The following is a 17,590-nucleotide window of genomic DNA, read 5'->3' as shown; positions in this document are numbered from 1 at the left end:
ACTCCAATACCGTCAATATTTTGTTTGATTAAGATTTATTTACTTATTGCTATCAGCTTTTAAATTAACACCACTACCGATAAGAATTGGCATGTTACTTTTTTCTATTTTGAGTCCATAGTTAACCAAGCGTTGCGATCCATTACACTTCGGTTATTTTTGTTACGCAGACCTAATTATATAAATTTGTTAATCTCCCTCCCGTTCAACGTATTTATCTACCCGTACTTGAATAAATTATAAGCGTCATATCCATAGATCAGGTTAGTGACCCTTTAGTAGCTTCTCAGAGAGCTTTGTCACCTGTTTTCCACCACAAAAGCTTAAATTATGCACTTTTTAGCAATCAGCCTAATTGTAACTGAAAATTGAGGGGAGAAAATGTGCAAAAAAAAAAATGGAAATGCAGCAAGCAGCGAGGAAGATGTGACGATCGTGTTTGTTTGCCTATCCGCTCACTAATTAGATTAGATTAGGCAAGTTTATTAGTTTCCTCTGATGTTTTCTGGAGGCCAGGGGAGCTCGTCGATTCTTTGTTTGTCAGATAAATTTACTCGGAGAGCTTTGCTTGTCGGTCGGTGGTTGGCATTTTAAACAGAGACTAGGCCACACCTTGTTGTTTAGCATTTCGGAGATCAGTCGGAATTTTGGGTGCCTTGTTTTGCGGATCTCAGCTGTGTCAATTTCAGGCCTCCACCTCAAACACACCAAGCATGCAGAAGCCACAGCATGGAATGTGCTGGATGTTGCTCCTTTTTGGATCGCTGATCGCTAGCTTTATGCTTGCCTTCAGCTACTGGATGTTTGTGCCCCGCGAAGAGCAATTCTGGTCCATTGTTTCGAGGAACTACACCAATTCGGGGATCAAGTTTTCCTTTCCGCCGCCTTCAATGCCCGAGGAACTCAAGCTCAGGCAAAGACCCCCGTTCGTCTACCAGATATTACATTGAATGGATTATAATATTCCCTTTTATTATGCTATGTAGTCTTACGCTAGTTTCACAATAAATTACATTTACAAAGAAGCTGGTTGGTTGGCTTGGTTAAGCTAGCAGGCATCACAAGTTGGTGGATAAGAGTCAGACGTCCGACTTTTGATTGAGGGCCGCATATCCCACGGGGATCTCCTTCATCTCCGTCTGCAGGCAGAGGAACTCGCCGCCTATGCACATTATCGTGCCGGTGATGACGTTGAGCAGCCACCAGGATGCGTTGGCGGGAAATGAGCGGTTGTACCACCAGCAGATGAGCAAATGGAGGACGTGGAAGGTGCAGCTACGGCGAAAGAAAGTTCATTTTTAAATTTGCCAGATGCATTATTTATTGAGTTGGAATATCGAAAGTTAATGTTTAGAGTGTGTTTATGCAACAGAATCTATTCAAACTAGACTCTCAGTTAATACTCTTAATTACGGTACGGCCGGTATTTATTTATTTTAATTGTCAAAGCTTTGTAGACAAAAACAAAAAAATCCGTGCTCCCACTGTTTTATTTGATTTTTTGAGTGGAATAATGTATTCGTAAGCCAATGGTCCCAAAACATTCGTTAAAAATACTTATAGTATAACTACTTTTTTGATTAAAGGCAACAGTATGTATGAGTGATATATTTTGAACTCATTACCACTAAGTTTAAATGCAGCAAAGAGCATACTATAAGCGAAAAAAAAACTGTTTGATTTCATCCAAATAGGAATTACAAATGTTATAATTCTTTTTAAAAAAGTTCTGTTATTATCGTGAAAATCGCGAATTTCATTGACCTACTAAATATGCAATATGATTGTCTGGCCTTGGTTTGCTTATAATATTATTCGAAGGTCAAAATTGGCAGGAGCCTTTCTATTCCTTTTCATCCCTACAAGTTTTCTATTCTTTTCATCATGGAAATCGTGGTTATATTTGAGATGCCCACCTGAAGTCCAGACAGAGTTTGGCTCGTCTCACAATGCACCAGAGTGCCAGCGAGGCCAGGAAAGCGTTCAAGACGAAGGCGCAGATCACCAGTCTGCCGCCCAAATCGTAGATGTGAATCTCCTAGAAGGGCAAAAGTTAGTTACTTTAGAGTCTAACGGATCAGGACCGCGATTAGCATACATGATACTCGAACAAGTGATCCAGACTGTAGTTATCCCCGGACAACTTGTTGGCCACATAGACGAGCAGGCCGAGTGTGAAGTACACGCAGAACTGCATGGATACAATCTGTGAGGACAGTAGCGTGGGATCCCACTGGGTGTTGCGAAAGGTTCCGCCCTTCATAGTTGCCCCGGGTTTCCAAATCTGCAGTTCAAATGCGAAATTTCCAAGTTTCAGCTGGCCATAACAAACTGACTCAATCTTTAGAGATGACACTAGGGGTCAGTATCTGCTATCGATTATTGTGGTGGCAGGAGCGTCGTGGGGAAAAGGAGGAACTATCGCTACACACAAAGAATATTTGTTATGAACAAGAAAATATTTCACTTTTTTCTGTTTATTACATATTAAAAATGTTGCGGCAAGTATTGTATTTTTTTTTGTTAATGTTAAATTTGGCTTAATAAAAACTGTATAGAGATCGGCATGAATTAGCTCTCAAAATGAAAAGACTCACTCCCAAATTGAAATTATTTTAAAGGTCTCATCCAAGCCAAACATAGTTTTTTACTTTTTTTAACACTCGGCCAAACCAGTTAGTTTCCGCTCTATCGGCCATAATCGATAGTCAGCGATGGTCGCCATGGATCAGGATCACTTGAAGAATGCAAAGAACGCAACCCGCAGGATTGTGAGTAAAGTACGGTTTAAATGGAGGCGAGTATATAAGATTTTGCACCCACAGAGTCGCCTGCGATCGCTGGGAATCGTTACGGCCGGAGCGGCAGCTTTGCTGGCGGGCATTACGGCGTACAAGAAGCAGGACCAGCTGGTCCGCTCGTACGTGATGCCTGCGGTGCGGCTTCTTCCGGCGGAAACCAGTCACCAGCTGGCCGTCCTGGCCTGCAAGTACCGCGTGTGTCCGGTGTCCCAGTATCACGATGACCAGAATCTGCACACCCCCTTCTTTGGCCGCATCCTGAGCAATCCCATTGGCATTGCCGCCGGATTCGATAAGAACGCAGAGGCGGTGGGTGGCCTGCAGGATCTCGGATTCGGTTTCATAGAAGTGGGCACTGTCACCCCCGTCCCCCAAGAGGGCAATCCCAAGCCGAGGGTCTTCCGTCTGAACGACGAGCGGGCCATCATCAATCGGTACGGCTTTAACAGCGAGGGACACCAGGCGGTGCTTCAAAGACTCCGCTTGCTCCGCGACAAGGAGGACTTCAATGGCGTGGTGGGCGTCAATCTCGGCCGCAACAAGAGCACCATGAGCCCCATCGCAGATTATGTGCAGGGTGTGCGGGTTTTTGGTCCTGTGTCGGATTATTTGGTCATCAATGTGAGCAGTCCGAACACCCAAGGTCTGCGGGACATGCAGAGCAAGGATAAGCTAAGGGAGCTGCTGGAACAGGTGAACGACACGCGATCCTCACTGGACAAGAACAAGAATGTGCCCATCTTCCTGAAACTTTCGCCAGATCTGTCGCTGGACGACATGAAGGACATCGTTTGGGTGATCAAGCGCAAGAAGAGCAGTGTGGACGGTCTGATTGTGTCCAACACGACTGTGTCGCGAGATCAGATTGAAACCAGCAAGATGGCCGAGGAAGCAGGCGGATTGAGTGGACCGCCCCTCAAATCCCGCTCCACGGAGATGATTGCCCAGATGTATCAGCTCACCGATGGCAAGGTGCCCATCATCGGCGTAGGTGGCGTGGCCACCGGTCACGATGCCTTTGAGAAGATCGAGGCCGGGGCCTCGTACGTCCAGGTCTACACAGCGTTGGTGTACGAGGGACCCGCTCTCGTGGACGACATCAAGGCGGAACTGTCGGCACTGATCACCCAGCTGGGATACACCAATGTGGCGGATGTGGTGGGCACCAATTACAAGTTCTACCTGCCCAAGAAATGATACGACATCGCTATATTTGAACCATCTCTCATTGTCGCCTCTGTTCCATACAACTAGTAAATCAATCGAATTACAATCTATTATCCTCAAGGACTTTCATTGGCCCGCTGTACGGTGAGCACGCGTCCCTCCAGGAAGTGGGTGTTCTGGTTGCTGGCGCTGTTGAAGGCATCCCGCTGGCTGAACACCACGAATCCGTAGTGCTTGGAGAGGCCCAGTTGCCGGTCGAAGACCACCTCTGCGTTGGCCACGTACCCGTACTTCGAGAAGTATGTCCGCAACTCCTTGCTGCCAATCGTCCACGGCAGGTTGCCCACAAAAAGTTTGTAGCTACGCGCGAATCCGCTGGACATGATTATGGATATTTAGATCGGTGGGTTTCAAAGCGGGTTATAAAATAATGCACTAATACAGGGGTGGCGCAGTTCGATAGTTCGAAATGTTGTGACGTCACTTCTCAAATGCTTTTTTGATACTCTATCCTTACAAATATAAATTAGAATTCAAATTAAATAATATTAAATGTAGCAAATCCTCGCATTTGTTGTATAGGACTTGAACTCAGAGCACACAAATAAAATAGGAAAGTTCAAATGGTTCGTGGTACCTGTGTAAATAGACACCCCACAATTCTGCCACAGTGCAGGTGCAGGGCTGCCTATCGATGTATTTACCATCGACCGCTCTTTGGTGCCCTATCGATAGGCCGCAAATAATCAATGTTTCATCTCTAGCTCTTTTAAGTTTTGGTTGCGCTATTTATGTAAATGTTTAGCAAAACTGCGGAAAAAGTGCATATCAGTGCGCTCGATTGCTGAAAAAGAAGTTGCATTGCATCCGGCGAAGAGCCCATTAAAGGCGGCCCAGTAACCAGCGATTGGCGGGCCCAAGGAAGCCCAAGTCGACGTGTTTAATTCGGGGCGCGGCGCCTGCAAAAAAACGGACAAAACATCCTTAGGACAGCCACACACAAAGGGACATCGATACTTTCAGCCACACTGCACACACAATGGCCGAGCGACCGAAAAATTTGTTCGCAAGTGAGTACGAAAAGGTTTCGCACGCCCACGCATGTCACACATATGCAGTCGAACCAGGAGGTACACACACTCTGTGCGTTGATGGGTGACGCATAGCTGTGGATTCGGGTGCAGCGGTGATAAGCCATCCATAAATCCTACTGCATTATCCATTCCCCCCTCACTTTTTAGCCGGATCCAGCCGCGTCCGCAGTCCCCCGGATCAGCTTAGCCTGAACAACCTCAGCATTCGCCATCCGCCATCGTCCACGTCGTCCACCTCGTCGGGTTCCACCTCCTCGGGCTCAAGTTCCTCGTCGCAGCACAATCCTGTGACCCGCTGCTTTGGAGCCCAGCAACCGCAACAGGCTCCGCCGGTGGTCAGCAGCCATGTGCCCGCAGTTCCGGCCACTTCGACTTCGAGCAGCAGCGCCGCCGATCGCCACCGGGAGCGGATTCGTCAGCAGGCCTGCGGCAAGCTACAGTTTGGCGAGGGCGCCGCCAATACACACACATTCACTTCGGACGATCTCGAGGATGAGGGCGAAATCGGACGAGGAGCCTTCGGGGCGGTCAATAAGATGATCTTCAAGAAACTGGACAAAGTAATGGCCGTCAAGCGCATCCGCTCCACCGTCGATGAGAAGGAACAGAAGCAGCTGCTCATGGATCTCGAGGTGGTCATGAAGTCCAACGAGTGCATCTACATCGTTCAGTTTTATGGGGCCCTGTTTAAAGAAGGCGACTGCTGGATTTGCATGGAACTGATGGACACATCACTGGATAAGTTTTACAAGTACATCTACGAGAAGCAGCAACGCCACATTCCGGAGTCCATACTGGCCAAAATCACGGTGGCCACGGTGAATGCCCTTAACTATCTGAAGGAGGAGCTCAAAATCATCCATCGGGATGTCAAGCCGAGCAACATTCTGCTTCACCGTCGCGGAGACATAAAGCTGTGTGATTTTGGCATTTCGGGTCAGCTGGTTGACTCGATTGCCAAGACCAAGGATGCGGGCTGCAGGCCCTACATGGCGGTAATGAAAACCCATTCCTTCTCAGTCAGAGTACTATAATTTAACTACTATCCATTCTCTGCAGCCGGAACGAATTGATCCGGAGCGCGCCAAGGGGTACGATGTTCGAAGTGATGTCTGGTCATTGGGCATCACTTTGATGGAGGTGGCGACAGGCAATTTCCCCTATCGCAAATGGGACTCGGTATTCGAGCAGTTGTGCCAGGTAAGAACAATAACACATAACATTTAACGTTATCATAATTCGTTATAAACAAAGTTTGCCTGGTTAAAATGTATGAATAATTTTTGTTCTTATCTTGTTTTATAATGTTGTAAAAAGTTGTTACTTACATCTGATACGAGATTAACGCAAACACTAAACCATATCTTATATATATTTTGAAAGCAATTACATTTACATTTGATATTATTTGTAATATTATTCCTTACATTTTACTAGGTTGTGCAAGGTGAACCGCCGAGGCTATTAACCTCCTACAACGGCATGGAGTTTTCCAAAGAGTTTGTGGACTTTGTCAATACTTGGTAAGCTTCAATAAAAACTGAAGGACTAAAATTAAACATATATTAATGTTACAATTCCATCAGCCTGATTAAAAAGGAGAGCGATAGGCCCAAGTACAGCCGGTTGCTGGAGATGCCTTTCATCCGTCGCGGTGAGACGAGCCACACCGATGTAGCCGTGTACGTGGCCGATATACTGGAGTCCATGGAGAAGGACGGCATCACGCAGTTCACGGCCAACCAGCAAGCGGAGAGTTAATCACCCTATGCAAAGAAGCAAGTCATAATTTATCTAAGAATCAACAAGAACACAACAACAAACAAACTATGCAGAAAGGGAGCAGAGAAAATTTAAATTGTTGTCTACTTTGTAGCATTCGTAGAAAACGTAGCGCATATTTTGTTAAACAGAAAAACAAAACAAAGCAAAAAGTGTGTAAGCGATAGTAAGCAAAATGTGTGTATAGTTTAAAGTCCCTATAAAGCCTATTGTAATTCAATAATTTTTGTACTCGCAATTTTGTGCGTTTCATTTTGTGTTACAAATAAATTTCTGTTGAAAACAGGCGAGTAGCGGGGTACCTTCGAGTATTTCGGCCAAAAAATTGACCAGTTTTGGACTCCCAGCTCAGTGCCTATTTACTTTTAATCAAGCGAGCATTTTATAATCCGGTTGATTTTTTTTATCATTATTGATAATACAAGACCAATTGGTAATGCATTTTGCGTTATGCAGCAGCCAGGCGAAACATAAGCAATATTTGTACAAAAAACTTTGTGAAGGAAAATAGAAAGATTAACTACCTATACAAAACTAATAGAAACACCAATACGCGTTAAAGGAGCGTACCAAATAGTTGAACAAAAACTATTGAATTATAAATTATTTATTGAAAAGATTTTTTAATCCTATTATATTTTTTAATTTGCATATATGAAAATGATTGTGAAAAGCTTTAAATAATTGCCAAGCGGCTGAGATGTTTAAATTGTAGTAGAAATTATTGCAAAAAAATGCTAAATTAATCCCATAATTAGCCACAACACCGACACATTCACACACTACACACATATACACACGTTTTTATGCGTAGTAATTAGTTTTAAGCGAAGCAAGAATATTTAGCAAAAAGTTACAGCTACAAAAACATAAGTCGTGTGAAAACTGAAAATAAACAAAATAAATGTATTGTGCCTAAGTATAAACCGAAATGATAAAAACTCCACAAGACAATTACAATTTAAATTTAATCAAAACTCATAAGCCATTTATAATCCTTAGCCTAGCTTTTAAACCCACGCTTATATAGCCGAACATGCCATCCCTGCCCCAAAAAAGATACACAACCAAACAATTGCACCGTCTATGTCCCCGTCTCAAAACAATAACAACCAAACAAACAAAAAAAGGAAAAACCAATGTTTTTGGATTAACATTTTTATGCAAGCGTCAATGTGAAAGCAAAGTTTATTTTGTATACATATATACATGCATAATATATTTGCACGGGTTGCATATAGAGTAAGCAAAGCAACATCAGTTTTCATTTGTTTTTTCTAAGTTTGTTTGCCAAATGAAATCCAACAGCATGCAGCATTTAGAGCGGAAATATATACATATATGAAATATATTTTTATTAAGCCCACAAACATCCTAGAATTCGCAAATAGACTTGTCAAGCAATGTTCGGTCAGCCGAGCCTTGTTCGCCCTTGGGATAATATTTACATTAAACAAACATTAATTAATAAAAGGGAGCACATGCATTGCAATAATCTAAGATGCAAGTTAATTAACATTCCATTCAAAAACCACATTACCGAAGGGCCTACATCTCTGAGGAAATAGTTTCTATGGTTGCAGACAAAATACGACAATGGTGGCGTACTAATTGACCACGATGTTGAATTTAATACCCTAATCAGAAGGCGGTATAGTTGAAAACAATTACCTAAGTACTTGGGCAGATAACTTTTGATAAAACTAGCGGTAGACATAATAACCATATTATACATCTCATGTGTAATGCCAGGAATAATGCAATCGCGAGTCGTCAATATTTTTGACAATAAATGGAGTATAATTTATTTGTAAAGTAAGAAAAAACTAAGGTCCCTTGAAAAGATTACGGCAAGGGCATATGGATTATGTATATATGGTAGATATACTAAGGACATATGACTGGCAAATATTGATATACTAATCTATGAACTAGCTGCAAGTCAAGTACGATGGCTATGTCCATCAGTCCCGAACCCAAGTCCCCAAGTGAAATTTAACACCAAAACCCCCATGATTGGCTTCCATTGATCCAAGGCCTTTGATTATAATTAAATCGCAAGTGTATGCCACAACATAAAGCTCTTAACTAAATCTAACCAATGACAAAACTGGAAACGCAACGTCCACAACAATATTAATATTTGCAAACTTTTAAACCTAGCTTACTACAAATAAGAAAAGAGTGCTAGATTTCTGAATATTTGTGGGAGCCCAATATTCGGGTCCAGATCCTAAGCAAAAACCCATTGCAAAATCCGAAGAAGCTCACTCTACACTTAGCGCACTAAGTTTTACTAACTAACAGCCTATACAAATAACCCCGGCTTGTGTGTACCACTCGGCGTAAAATAAAACTACACAAGGATAACCAAAATACCGAAAGGGAAACGATTCAGTGTCATGGCAAATAAACACAGATAAATAACACATACTGTACTGTTGAACAAAATTGAAAAAGCAAAACACCACAAATAAAACAATTTGTATAAATATTAATAGCAAATAAAAATTATAATTCAAAAACTCAATTAATGCCTAATAGCTGTGTTAATGGGGATGTGATGGGGCATTGGGACTCATGGCCGGACACGCCCACTCAACTGATGTATTTGTAGGCGGAAATCGCAACCAATTACTAAATCGAAGTATGAGTATAATCAAAGAACATTCAAATTGTGAAAGCGATGTGGCTGTCTTACTAATACGAGTCCTTTGAGACTTACTTCCTTATTTAAAAAAAAAGTTAAGCAAAATAAAAGGTTGCTATTATTATAATTTCTTTTTTTTTTTGTAATATTAAAAAGTGAAAGCAATAATTTTAAATTAATTAAACTAATAGACATCACATTTTTTAAGACAAAAAGGAGTTAGCTTAAAATGTTTCAACTATATTTTAATATTTTTTTAGAGCATATTTCGTTCAGGGTACTAAAAATCACTTCTAAGTCTACTGTTTTCTATCATGTCTTTGGCCTGCTGCATATTATTATTGACTGGCATAATTTTGAGGGGCACGCGACGCGACTCGAATGAAAATCGCCGCCCAAACGAGAATCGTGGTGGGCATGGAAAGCGTCGCATTAAAGCCGCAAATGCGTAATCCTCAGCTAGAAAATACGTAAATTTAAATACATACATAGATACAAACCCCTTTTTTCGACCGACTTATAGCCGAATATCGGGTGAAAAGCAGGAAACCCCGATGAGTTGCGGACGCGCAGCCAAGCGAAAAGGTTGTTTTCAAGAGCTTAATCCAGCAAAAATTCCAAAAAATCGGTCAATTAGTCTGGCTAATATTTTGTTCGATTTTTTGGGCATCCATTGATGACTGGTGCCCGTCCGTTTATATAGAAAGCTGAATGGATGCTTTAAGCTGGGAATAGCTAGCTGCTTCAGTCTGCCGTCGAACGTTGCGCGTGGAGCAATTAAATTTTGAAATACGAGTCCAAGTTGACAGGTTCAACGACATGCTGGTCTGCATCATTTTAGCCGGCTGGCTGCTGCTGGTTTGGATATACTTCCTATGGAGCCGGCGAAGGTATTATAGAGCAGCCTGGCAGCTAAGAGGCCCCATTGGCTGGCCCCTTATTGGCATGGGTTTGCAAATGATGAACCCGGAGAGTAAGAGTAGAGAGGATTTCGGCGCAAAGGCAGATGATAGCTCCAGTTTTTCACAGCCTTTTTGCAGTACATGGATGGTCTGTCGCGACAGTTCAAGGCCCCCTTCATTTCCTGGATGGGCACCAATTGTTTCCTCTACATCAACGATCCACACAGCGTGGAGCAGATATTTAACTCGACGCACTGCACCAATAAGGGCGATTTCTACCGCTTCATGAGCTCGGCCATAGGTGATGGACTATTCACATCCAGTTCTCCGCGCTGGCACAAACATCGTCGACTCATAAATCCCGCCTTTGGTCGCCAGATTCTCAGTAACTTCCTGCCCATCTTCAATGCCGAGGCTCAGGTCCTGCTGCAAAAGCTGGAGCTGGAGGGTGTGCAGCATGGCAAGCGGCTGGAGATCTATCAAATCCTCAAGAAAATCATCCTGGAAGCAGCTTGCCGTGAGTAGGTACTCTTCTCTTAGATCCTTATTTATTAAACTTTATTTTTTGCAGAAACAACGATGGGCAAGAAAATGAATTTCCAGCATGACGGTTCTATTGCCATTTTTGAGGCTTATAATGGGTGAGTAAAAATTCTTGAGATTCTACAGTATATAGAATGTATGTAAAGTAGGTATAAGTATTAATTCAATACAAAATAATTAAATTCCTATACTTTCTTAAACTGTAGTCTAATGCCTTTTTTTAAACCAGCTATGTTTTTTTGGTATTTAATACCAATCTTCTTAAGAAATTGTTTATAGTCAATAGTTTGATGTAACAATAATTTACTTCTTGTTTGGGTGTTTTTAAATGTTCAATGAAAACATAAGCTTTATTTTAAAACATTCAGGAATTTTAATATGGTTGCTGTATATACCTTACATAAGCAATAATAATATTTAAATCCTTACAGCTTAACCGAAGTCTGTGTGAAACGAATGCTATCGCCGTGGCTTTATCCTGAGCTTATTTACCGGGGCTCGCGACTTTTTGGCCTGCAGCAAAAGGTTGTCGGCATACTCTTTGGGTTTATAGAGCAGGTAAGCTGTTCATCCGATAAGTGTTGGTTAACCCGTGACCCAAACGTAACCTTTTCCGGCAGCTACTCGAACCAATTGTCTCGGTGGTGGCTGCCAATGCCAATCCGGAGCAGCAGCCACCGGAGCTAGAGAGGAGGGGCAAGTCCAAGGCCATTTTTATCGAGCAGATGCGGGAACATGTGGAGCGTGGCCAGCTGAGTTGGCAGGATGTGAGGGATGAGGCCAATGTGACCATTGCAGCCGTAAGTTAAAAGAAGTTTGATCTTTTAGTCAGAAAAACTCTCATAATTGGCATTCCCTATTTAAGACTTTTGAGACCACATCGACTGCGCTGTACTTCACCATTCTCTGCCTGGCCATGCATCCTGGCTACCAGGAGAAGCTCTATGAGGAGCTGGCCAGAGAGCTGCCGCGCTCTGGCGATATAGCCTTGGAGCACCTTCAACGACTGGAGTACACGGAAATGGTAATCAATGAGGCCATGCGACTGTTTGCTCCTGTGCCCATGGTCCTGCGAGCGGCGGAACAGGATGTCCAATTGCGGCGGGATGACGGGGAGTTTCTTATTCCCCGAGGCACCCAGATCGGCATTGACATATACAATATGCAGCGAGATGAACGGGTTTGGGGACCACTTTCGCGTACCTTCAATCCGGAGGCGCATTTCGGTCTGGATTCGCCGCAAAGACACGCCTTCGCCTTTGTGCCATTCACCAAGGGATTGCGTATGTGCATCGGCTACCGATATGCCCAGATGCTGATGAAACTGCTGCTGGCCAGGATCTTTCGCAGCTATCAAATCAGCACTGAGGCACGGCTGGAGGAGCTCCGGGTCAAGGGCAATATCTCCCTGAAGCTACGGGACTATCCGCTGTGTCAAGTGGAGCGAAGATAACAGGAAATGTTTTGCCCCCAATTTGTTGCTGTAATTTTTTAATTAAAAATGTAATTTTTGTTGCATTTTCTCTGCGTAGAAAATTGAGTTTGTTACACTTTCCTGTTGGGCTCGTTAACGAGGACCTCTCCTTCTCTGGCAAAAATTGCCAGCTTGCTAATAGCTATAATGGATTTCAGTTTGCACTTGTTCGTGCTCTCCCACAACTTTACAGCATACGTTGCGTATACGTGTTACGTTACCTAATTGATTGAATTCCTCGGAAGGCTAGCCGGTTGGAAATGAGGCTATCTGTTGCAACTAATGGCTGGTCAAAGTTCCTGCCCTTAGAGGATCTGCGTAGGTGATTCTGAATTTTAATAACATTGGAAAGCTATTTACGGTTTTCACAGCTCTAGCTAAATACAAAATTCCTGTGTTCTTATAAAAATTAAATTGGATCTTATTTATTTATAAATTTAAGACTTTAGTCAATTTAAATTATTTGTTATACAAAAATTTCAAATATCTTTAATATGCAATTAAAAAGCAAACTTATATTTATAAATGTATATATCTAAAATCTTTCAAAATGAATATAAATGTAGTACACACTTTGTATCTAAAAATAAGTCCCATATAAGCATACCTGCCATACTCTGAAAGCTTTATTTATAAATTGTTGCTTATCAACAACGTGACGTCATTAGTTGCGATCAAAGTGGTTTCTTCAGTCAGCAGTTGTCTCGCTTGCGCATATACACAAAACTCACATTGGTCGCACGTGATTTCAACCTTCGATAGCTCAGTTGGTAGAGCGGTGGACTGTAGTTGGAAAACATGCGATAGAAATCCATAGGTCGCTGGTTCAAATCCGGCTCGAAGGATTTTATGTTTCCTTTTTTTTAATATTGTAATTAAGACATGACTTTTTTTTATTTTTTTAGTCAACAAATTTTAAATTTTTAAAACGATTTGAACTGATAACTCTATTAATATGTTCTCAAATTTACTTAATAAAGTGTTGATGTTTTCTTCAAACCCATTTTTGAGAAAATAGATTTGATTGTAACTGTACAAAAACAAGTCACAAACAGAGCTAGTAAAAACGAAGTTAAAATAAATTTAAAAGAATTGAAAGTAAATATTTTTTAAAAAATATTTGGGAAAGATGATATTTAAACTGCTAAACCATTCGAACCAGCAGCTATAAATGATTTGCGTCCAAAAGATGCAATCAAACAAAGTTGTACTTTAACAAATAAATAAGTATGTTTGCTGATCAGTAAAAAAAATCCGTGTACAGGTTCCGGCTGCAAAGATCCGGATACCCAATTCCAAAACAACGTCCCCAGATGAGAGCCCCTCACCGACCTTCGATAGCTCAGTTGGTAGAGCGGTGGACTGTAGTTGGGAAAACAAGCAATAGAAATCCATAGGTCGCTGGTTCAAATCCGGCTCGAAGGATTTTTTGTAATTTTAATGTTTTTCTTTTACAGTTTTTTTTATTATACAATTCCCACTTTAATTCAAATTGCTGTAAAACTTTATGAATAAAATGTTTTCAATTAATCATTTTGTATTATCTTTGTTTTAATATTAAATATTTCACTTTTATTTAAATTCAATATTCAATATTCAGAAAAACCAAAAAAGAAGAGTACTTCACATACCTAAATGAAAACATTGACTGCTGGTCACCTGGCCATGCAGTTGTTGTCGTTTTAAATTACTTAATCATTGACTTGTTGCAAATACAATTTATCAGCACTTTGCCAAGGTAATAATTCTATTTGCCACTCCTCCGTCCTATAACATTTCCCCCGTCGTCGACGACTGACAAACGAATAGATTGCTGTCTGGGCAGCCGGCCTCCAGCCTCCAGCCACCATTTCACTTTAAGCTCCGCTGCCTGCAACAAAATATGCATAATTCAAAAGCAGGAGCTGCGTCCTTGCCAACGCGAATCCTGCGGAATAAGGGAAAGCCCCTTGACGGGAGCTAAAAATGTGCAATAAGCGATTGCGACTCGTTAACACTTCGAAATATGGGGAGGAATGAAGTGCGGGGTAAGAACAGCTGTGCGAAAAATATTAGTATCAAGTTCAGCATTCGAAAATTGTTTCCTAAGGCTCTTGGCTTTTTTTTAAGAAGATTAATATTTATATTTTATAAATGAACAAAAAAGGTCTCAAATGGTTCGTCTGGGTATCAACGGTCTCTTTCTGAAGTTTGTGTATGTATCTATTTAATTTATTTTTAATCGGTTCCAAACTATGTGTTACTTATTTCAAACCCAAAATAAGTGTGAATGTTTTCAAACTTGTCCTTATAATATGTTTTATGAAAAAGGTTATAGATTCATTTTCCGAAGAGCATCTTCAGATTGGGATGCCTGTGTAATTCCAACATTAATCTAATACGCGTGTTTAGTGCGGCCTGGCGGGCATCCAACTTTTTAATAGTCTTGCTAGCGCTTTACAATAAGTAATTCAATCATTTACAACAAATCAAACTGTCTGGAGAGCAGGACTTGCGACGAAGGACTAAGGACGAGGAGCTGGTGTCCGCCTCGTAAGCAAATAGTCGCGAGGGCTCTTGGCCTGGCTTATTATTAATGTGAAAAACTTTTGCAAGTTTTCAATTAGTTACGCTCCCCTCCAGCGAGTTGGCGCATTTACAAGACAAACGCTGGCTCATAATAAAATATTTAGTTGGATTTCCTTGGCCATTCGCCGTAATTGACTTGCCACCAGTTATTTGTATAACAAGCCAGAACGTTGCTCGGTTTTTGATTCGGATTTGGATTCGGCATCAGATTCGGATTCGCACTGCGACTCGGTTGATTACTGTGTTACTTGGGACCCGGGCAAGGTCTGCTAATCCAAGTCGACAGCCTGCATAATGTGATTAATTGAATATTAGGGCAGGCAGGTGCTCGAATGCCGGGACTACTGGCCACAGCTTGTGCTGTCTGGTGTTCCATTTACGTATTTTCCTGTTCACCTGTTGGCCTTCTTCTTGAGGTGAAGGTTTCTGCTTTCCACGTCAACTAATTCTTTCAATTGCAGACCAAAGCCTTTGTTCGCCTGCATACGAAATCAGATTTTAATGAGCACATATTCTGTAGTCCAATTGGAAGGCGGTTTGTCTAGAAATACGAATTTCCATTTGCCTAGTGAGATTGCCAAAATAAGCTTTAATTCGTTGTTTTTCCTTCTTTGATTTTCATTCCTTTATCCAATTCATTTGATTTCTCTAAAGTATTGTTCAAGTTTAAGTTTTTTGTGCATTTGTTTACTATTTGGTATATGGGTTTTCATAGCAAATTGATAAGTTAAAATTTGATACATTTTTAAGTTAGTAGTTATTCATTACCTAAAAATAGGAAATAGTAACTTTATTTTAGAGCTAAAATTATATCTGTGAACTATGTGTATAAATGAAAATATGACTGCTTTGTTTTTTAAAAAGGCCTTAGTGTTTGTTCTTTTTTCCCTTTAAGGTGAAGCTGTTTCGTTTCAGTCACAATAAATGTTATTTCTCTTCGTACACCTCCAAGCAATTTTGCTCGATTTCCGCTGAACCGCAAAGCAGGTAACACTTGGCTGAGTTTTGCCAATCCACCAATGCAGTGCCTCCTAGTCGTGTGTGTTTAGACTTAGGTTTTTGTTTGCCCAACCGTGGACGTTAATTACAGGGAAACATTTGTGAAGGCTGTCGGAGGAGTGGGCGGTGGCCGACCCACAACCCACAACTAATAAACCAATGTTGAACCTGGGGATTCCCCGAAACCGCATTAACAAGAAGCTCCAGCTGCTGCTGCAGATCCTGGCTGTAATTAAGTTTACGCCCGTTTTACGAGACACGCGCCAAAGTAAATCCCGACCACATTTACTAGGACAACAAACCGCAGCGGCGGGCAAAAGTGGTGGCGTCTCATCAATGTGTTAATGCTAATTGTCATTGTACTATGGCATGGCCTTGGGTGGGCGTGGCGAAAGGGGGGCGGTAAGTGCCACCACTTACTTCAAATTGAATTAGCCTCATACAAGTATGTGTGGTCTGTCAGTTGAGACAGTTTGCAACTTCCAAACTCAATTTGGCAGGTCGAAAAGTTTAGTTTTCACTTGCCAAAATAAAAAGTGCCGGCCCCGCTCGCAGAGCTTACTATAGTTGGAACATTTTGATCGTGGTGGATGCCTAACTATTTGGTAAGGGTGGAAAAAGGGCGGCAAACGTAATCACAGCAAAAATATTTAACAAAATTGCATTAGAAACTTTTTTGCCAGGCGACACAAAATTGCCGAACAAAACGACCTAACAAACTGTGCAAATTCAAGTCAAGCCTTCGAGGGATGTCAGCTATGAGGAGTAGAGCATTTGTACTCTGGCAAAATTGTGTTCATCGTATCGGTTGCCAACTTAACTTAAAGTTTTAAGAATCTGGTGTACTCCCAGCGACCTCAGGGGACATACTTATTGGAGCTTAACACTTTGACATTCAGACGTTTTGTTCGTCCTGAGGGGATTGGAACATACTTTTTAAGAAATTTATTCAAGGCTTTGTTGCTCCGAAATATATTTATTAATAACTCCTAAAAAAATTTAGTTTGATAATTATTAGTTAAAATGTATAATATTATTGTAAAAAATATTGAAATCTCTAAAAAACTTTCAAACTAACTGCAAATGAAATAATTTATGGAATCAAATCAAATTTAACTTTGTGAAGAGCAACTAAAAGTTTTTCTATCAATTCAAAATGATTTTTATGGGGTTAACTGGCCCTCACAAAAGTGGAAATGTGTTGAGCCTGCACCTCCCCCGAGAGAAGAAAGTTTTTCGCTTGTTGTGTGACAAATTGTTTTGTGCAGCGGCCGAAGGAAATAAAAGGCAACATTCGACTGTAAAGCGGATAAGAACTGGGTGGTGCGGGTGGAGTGGGAGGTGGGTTATGGGTGGTTTGGAAGGACAACAAGCGAAAGACTTCGCCATCAATGTGTAATGAATGTGGGCGGAGAATCGAAGCGAGAGCAAAGTTTAAAGCGCGAACAAGAGCGGAAAAAACAATGACAGGCACAGGCGTTGCCAGGGGCCAGACCTCTTCCGATCCTGTTCCTGTTTCCCTGTTTCCCTGTTTCCATTTTCCACTACTCATTTGCATTACATTTTCCGCTTTCCCATCAGTGTCTTTTTTATACCCTTGCTTAGGGTGA

The 17,590-nt window shown here is 41.6% G+C and overlaps 6 protein-coding genes and 2 non-coding genes across 8 annotated transcripts; 6 read left to right on the top strand and 2 right to left on the bottom strand.

The window, feature by feature from the left end:
- Positions 1 to 106: 106 nt before the first annotated feature.
- On the top strand, positions 107 to 1,022 carry LOC108143865. Its single transcript, XM_017268430.2, has 2 exons — positions 107 to 263; positions 690 to 1,022. The coding sequence occupies exon 2, from the start codon at positions 714 to 716 to the stop codon at positions 948 to 950; it is 237 nt and encodes a 78-aa protein (XP_017123919.1). The 5' UTR covers positions 107 to 263; positions 690 to 713; the 3' UTR covers positions 951 to 1,022.
- On the bottom strand, positions 952 to 2,357 carry LOC108143863 (protein SYS1 homolog). Its single transcript, XM_017268428.2, has 3 exons — positions 2,099 to 2,357; positions 1,917 to 2,038; positions 952 to 1,275 (listed from the first exon to the last, which is right to left on the bottom strand). The coding sequence occupies exons 1-3, from the start codon at positions 2,261 to 2,263 to the stop codon at positions 1,080 to 1,082; spliced, it is 483 nt and encodes a 160-aa protein (XP_017123917.1). The 5' UTR covers positions 2,264 to 2,357; the 3' UTR covers positions 952 to 1,079.
- A 109-nt stretch (positions 2,358 to 2,466) lies between these two features.
- Positions 2,467 to 4,078, top strand: LOC108143862 (dihydroorotate dehydrogenase (quinone), mitochondrial). The gene is made up of 2 exons (XM_017268427.2): positions 2,467 to 2,771; positions 2,826 to 4,078. Exons 1-2 carry the CDS (start codon positions 2,715 to 2,717, stop codon positions 3,996 to 3,998), a joined length of 1,230 nt encoding a protein of 409 aa, XP_017123916.1. The 5' UTR covers positions 2,467 to 2,714; the 3' UTR covers positions 3,999 to 4,078.
- LOC108143864 (28 kDa ribonucleoprotein, chloroplastic) lies at positions 4,010 to 4,423 on the bottom strand. The gene has a single exon (XM_017268429.2). It carries the CDS (start codon positions 4,349 to 4,351, stop codon positions 4,085 to 4,087), a length of 267 nt encoding a protein of 88 aa, XP_017123918.1. The 5' UTR covers positions 4,352 to 4,423; the 3' UTR covers positions 4,010 to 4,084.
- Positions 4,424 to 4,712: 289 nt separating this feature from the next.
- LOC108143861 (dual specificity mitogen-activated protein kinase kinase 4) lies at positions 4,713 to 7,821 on the top strand. Its single transcript, XM_017268426.2, has 5 exons — positions 4,713 to 5,038; positions 5,210 to 6,057; positions 6,122 to 6,262; positions 6,500 to 6,585; positions 6,649 to 7,821. The coding sequence occupies exons 1-5, from the start codon at positions 5,008 to 5,010 to the stop codon at positions 6,821 to 6,823; spliced, it is 1,281 nt and encodes a 426-aa protein (XP_017123915.1). The 5' UTR covers positions 4,713 to 5,007; the 3' UTR covers positions 6,824 to 7,821.
- Positions 7,822 to 10,056: 2,235 nt separating this feature from the next.
- Positions 10,057 to 12,457, top strand: LOC108143756 (probable cytochrome P450 313b1). The gene is made up of 7 exons (XM_017268286.2): positions 10,057 to 10,079; positions 10,198 to 10,467; positions 10,524 to 10,913; positions 10,968 to 11,037; positions 11,371 to 11,497; positions 11,560 to 11,739; positions 11,805 to 12,457. Exons 2-7 carry the CDS (start codon positions 10,314 to 10,316, stop codon positions 12,390 to 12,392), a joined length of 1,509 nt encoding a protein of 502 aa, XP_017123775.1. The 5' UTR covers positions 10,057 to 10,079; positions 10,198 to 10,313; the 3' UTR covers positions 12,393 to 12,457.
- Positions 12,458 to 13,165: 708 nt separating this feature from the next.
- Trnay-gua lies at positions 13,166 to 13,258 on the top strand. Its single transcript has 2 exons — positions 13,166 to 13,202; positions 13,223 to 13,258. It is a non-coding gene; the product is annotated as a tRNA-Tyr (tRNA).
- A 486-nt stretch (positions 13,259 to 13,744) lies between these two features.
- Positions 13,745 to 13,838, top strand: Trnay-gua. Its single transcript has 2 exons — positions 13,745 to 13,781; positions 13,803 to 13,838. It is a non-coding gene; the product is annotated as a tRNA-Tyr (tRNA).
- Positions 13,839 to 17,590: the final 3,752 nt, after the last annotated feature.

This window comes from Drosophila elegans, unplaced genomic scaffold (assembly GCF_018152505.1).
Source record: "Drosophila elegans isolate 14027-0461.03 unplaced genomic scaffold, ASM1815250v1 contig_468, whole genome shotgun sequence".
Classification (NCBI taxonomy): Eukaryota; Metazoa; Arthropoda; class Insecta; order Diptera; family Drosophilidae; genus Drosophila; species Drosophila elegans.
The sequence above is the reverse complement of the archived record's forward strand: the minus strand, read 5'-3'. Positions and strand labels throughout refer to the sequence as shown.

Coding starts and splice junctions, on each gene's coding strand:
- LOC108143861 (XM_017268426.2), top strand. CDS start 5,008: ATGGCCGAGCGACCGAAAAATTTGTTCGCAA. Junction 6,058..6,121: donor GCTGCAGGCCCTACATGGCG/GTAATGAAAACC, acceptor CATTCTCTGCAG/CCGGAACGAATTGATCCGGA. Junction 6,263..6,499: donor TATTCGAGCAGTTGTGCCAG/GTAAGAACAATA, acceptor ACATTTTACTAG/GTTGTGCAAGGTGAACCGCC.
- LOC108143862 (XM_017268427.2), top strand. CDS start 2,715: ATGGTCGCCATGGATCAGGATCACTTGAAGAATGCAAAGAACGCAACC. Junction 2,772..2,825: donor AGAACGCAACCCGCAGGATT/GTGAGTAAAGTA, acceptor TTGCACCCACAG/AGTCGCCTGCGATCGCTGGG.
- LOC108143756 (XM_017268286.2), top strand. CDS start 10,314: ATGCTGGTCTGCATCATTTTAGCCGGCTGGCTGCTGCTGGTTTGGATA. Junction 10,468..10,523: donor GCAAATGATGAACCCGGAGA/GTAAGAGTAGAG, acceptor AGTTTTTCACAG/CCTTTTTGCAGTACATGGAT. Junction 11,740..11,804: donor CCAATGTGACCATTGCAGCC/GTAAGTTAAAAG, acceptor TCCCTATTTAAG/ACTTTTGAGACCACATCGAC.
- LOC108143863 (XM_017268428.2), bottom strand. CDS start 2,263: ATGAAGGGCGGAACCTTTCGCAACACCCAGTGGGATCCCACGCTACTG. Junction 2,039..2,098: donor ATCACTTGTTCGAGTATCAT/GTATGCTAATCG, acceptor TTGCCCTTCTAG/GAGATTCACATCTACGATTT. Junction 1,276..1,916: donor AAACTCTGTCTGGACTTCAG/GTGGGCATCTCA, acceptor CTTTCGCCGTAG/CTGCACCTTCCACGTCCTCC.
- LOC108143864 (XM_017268429.2), bottom strand. CDS start 4,351: ATGTCCAGCGGATTCGCGCGTAGCTACAAACTTTTTGTGGGCAACCTG.
- LOC108143865 (XM_017268430.2), top strand. CDS start 714: ATGCAGAAGCCACAGCATGGAATGTGCTGGATGTTGCTCCTTTTTGGA.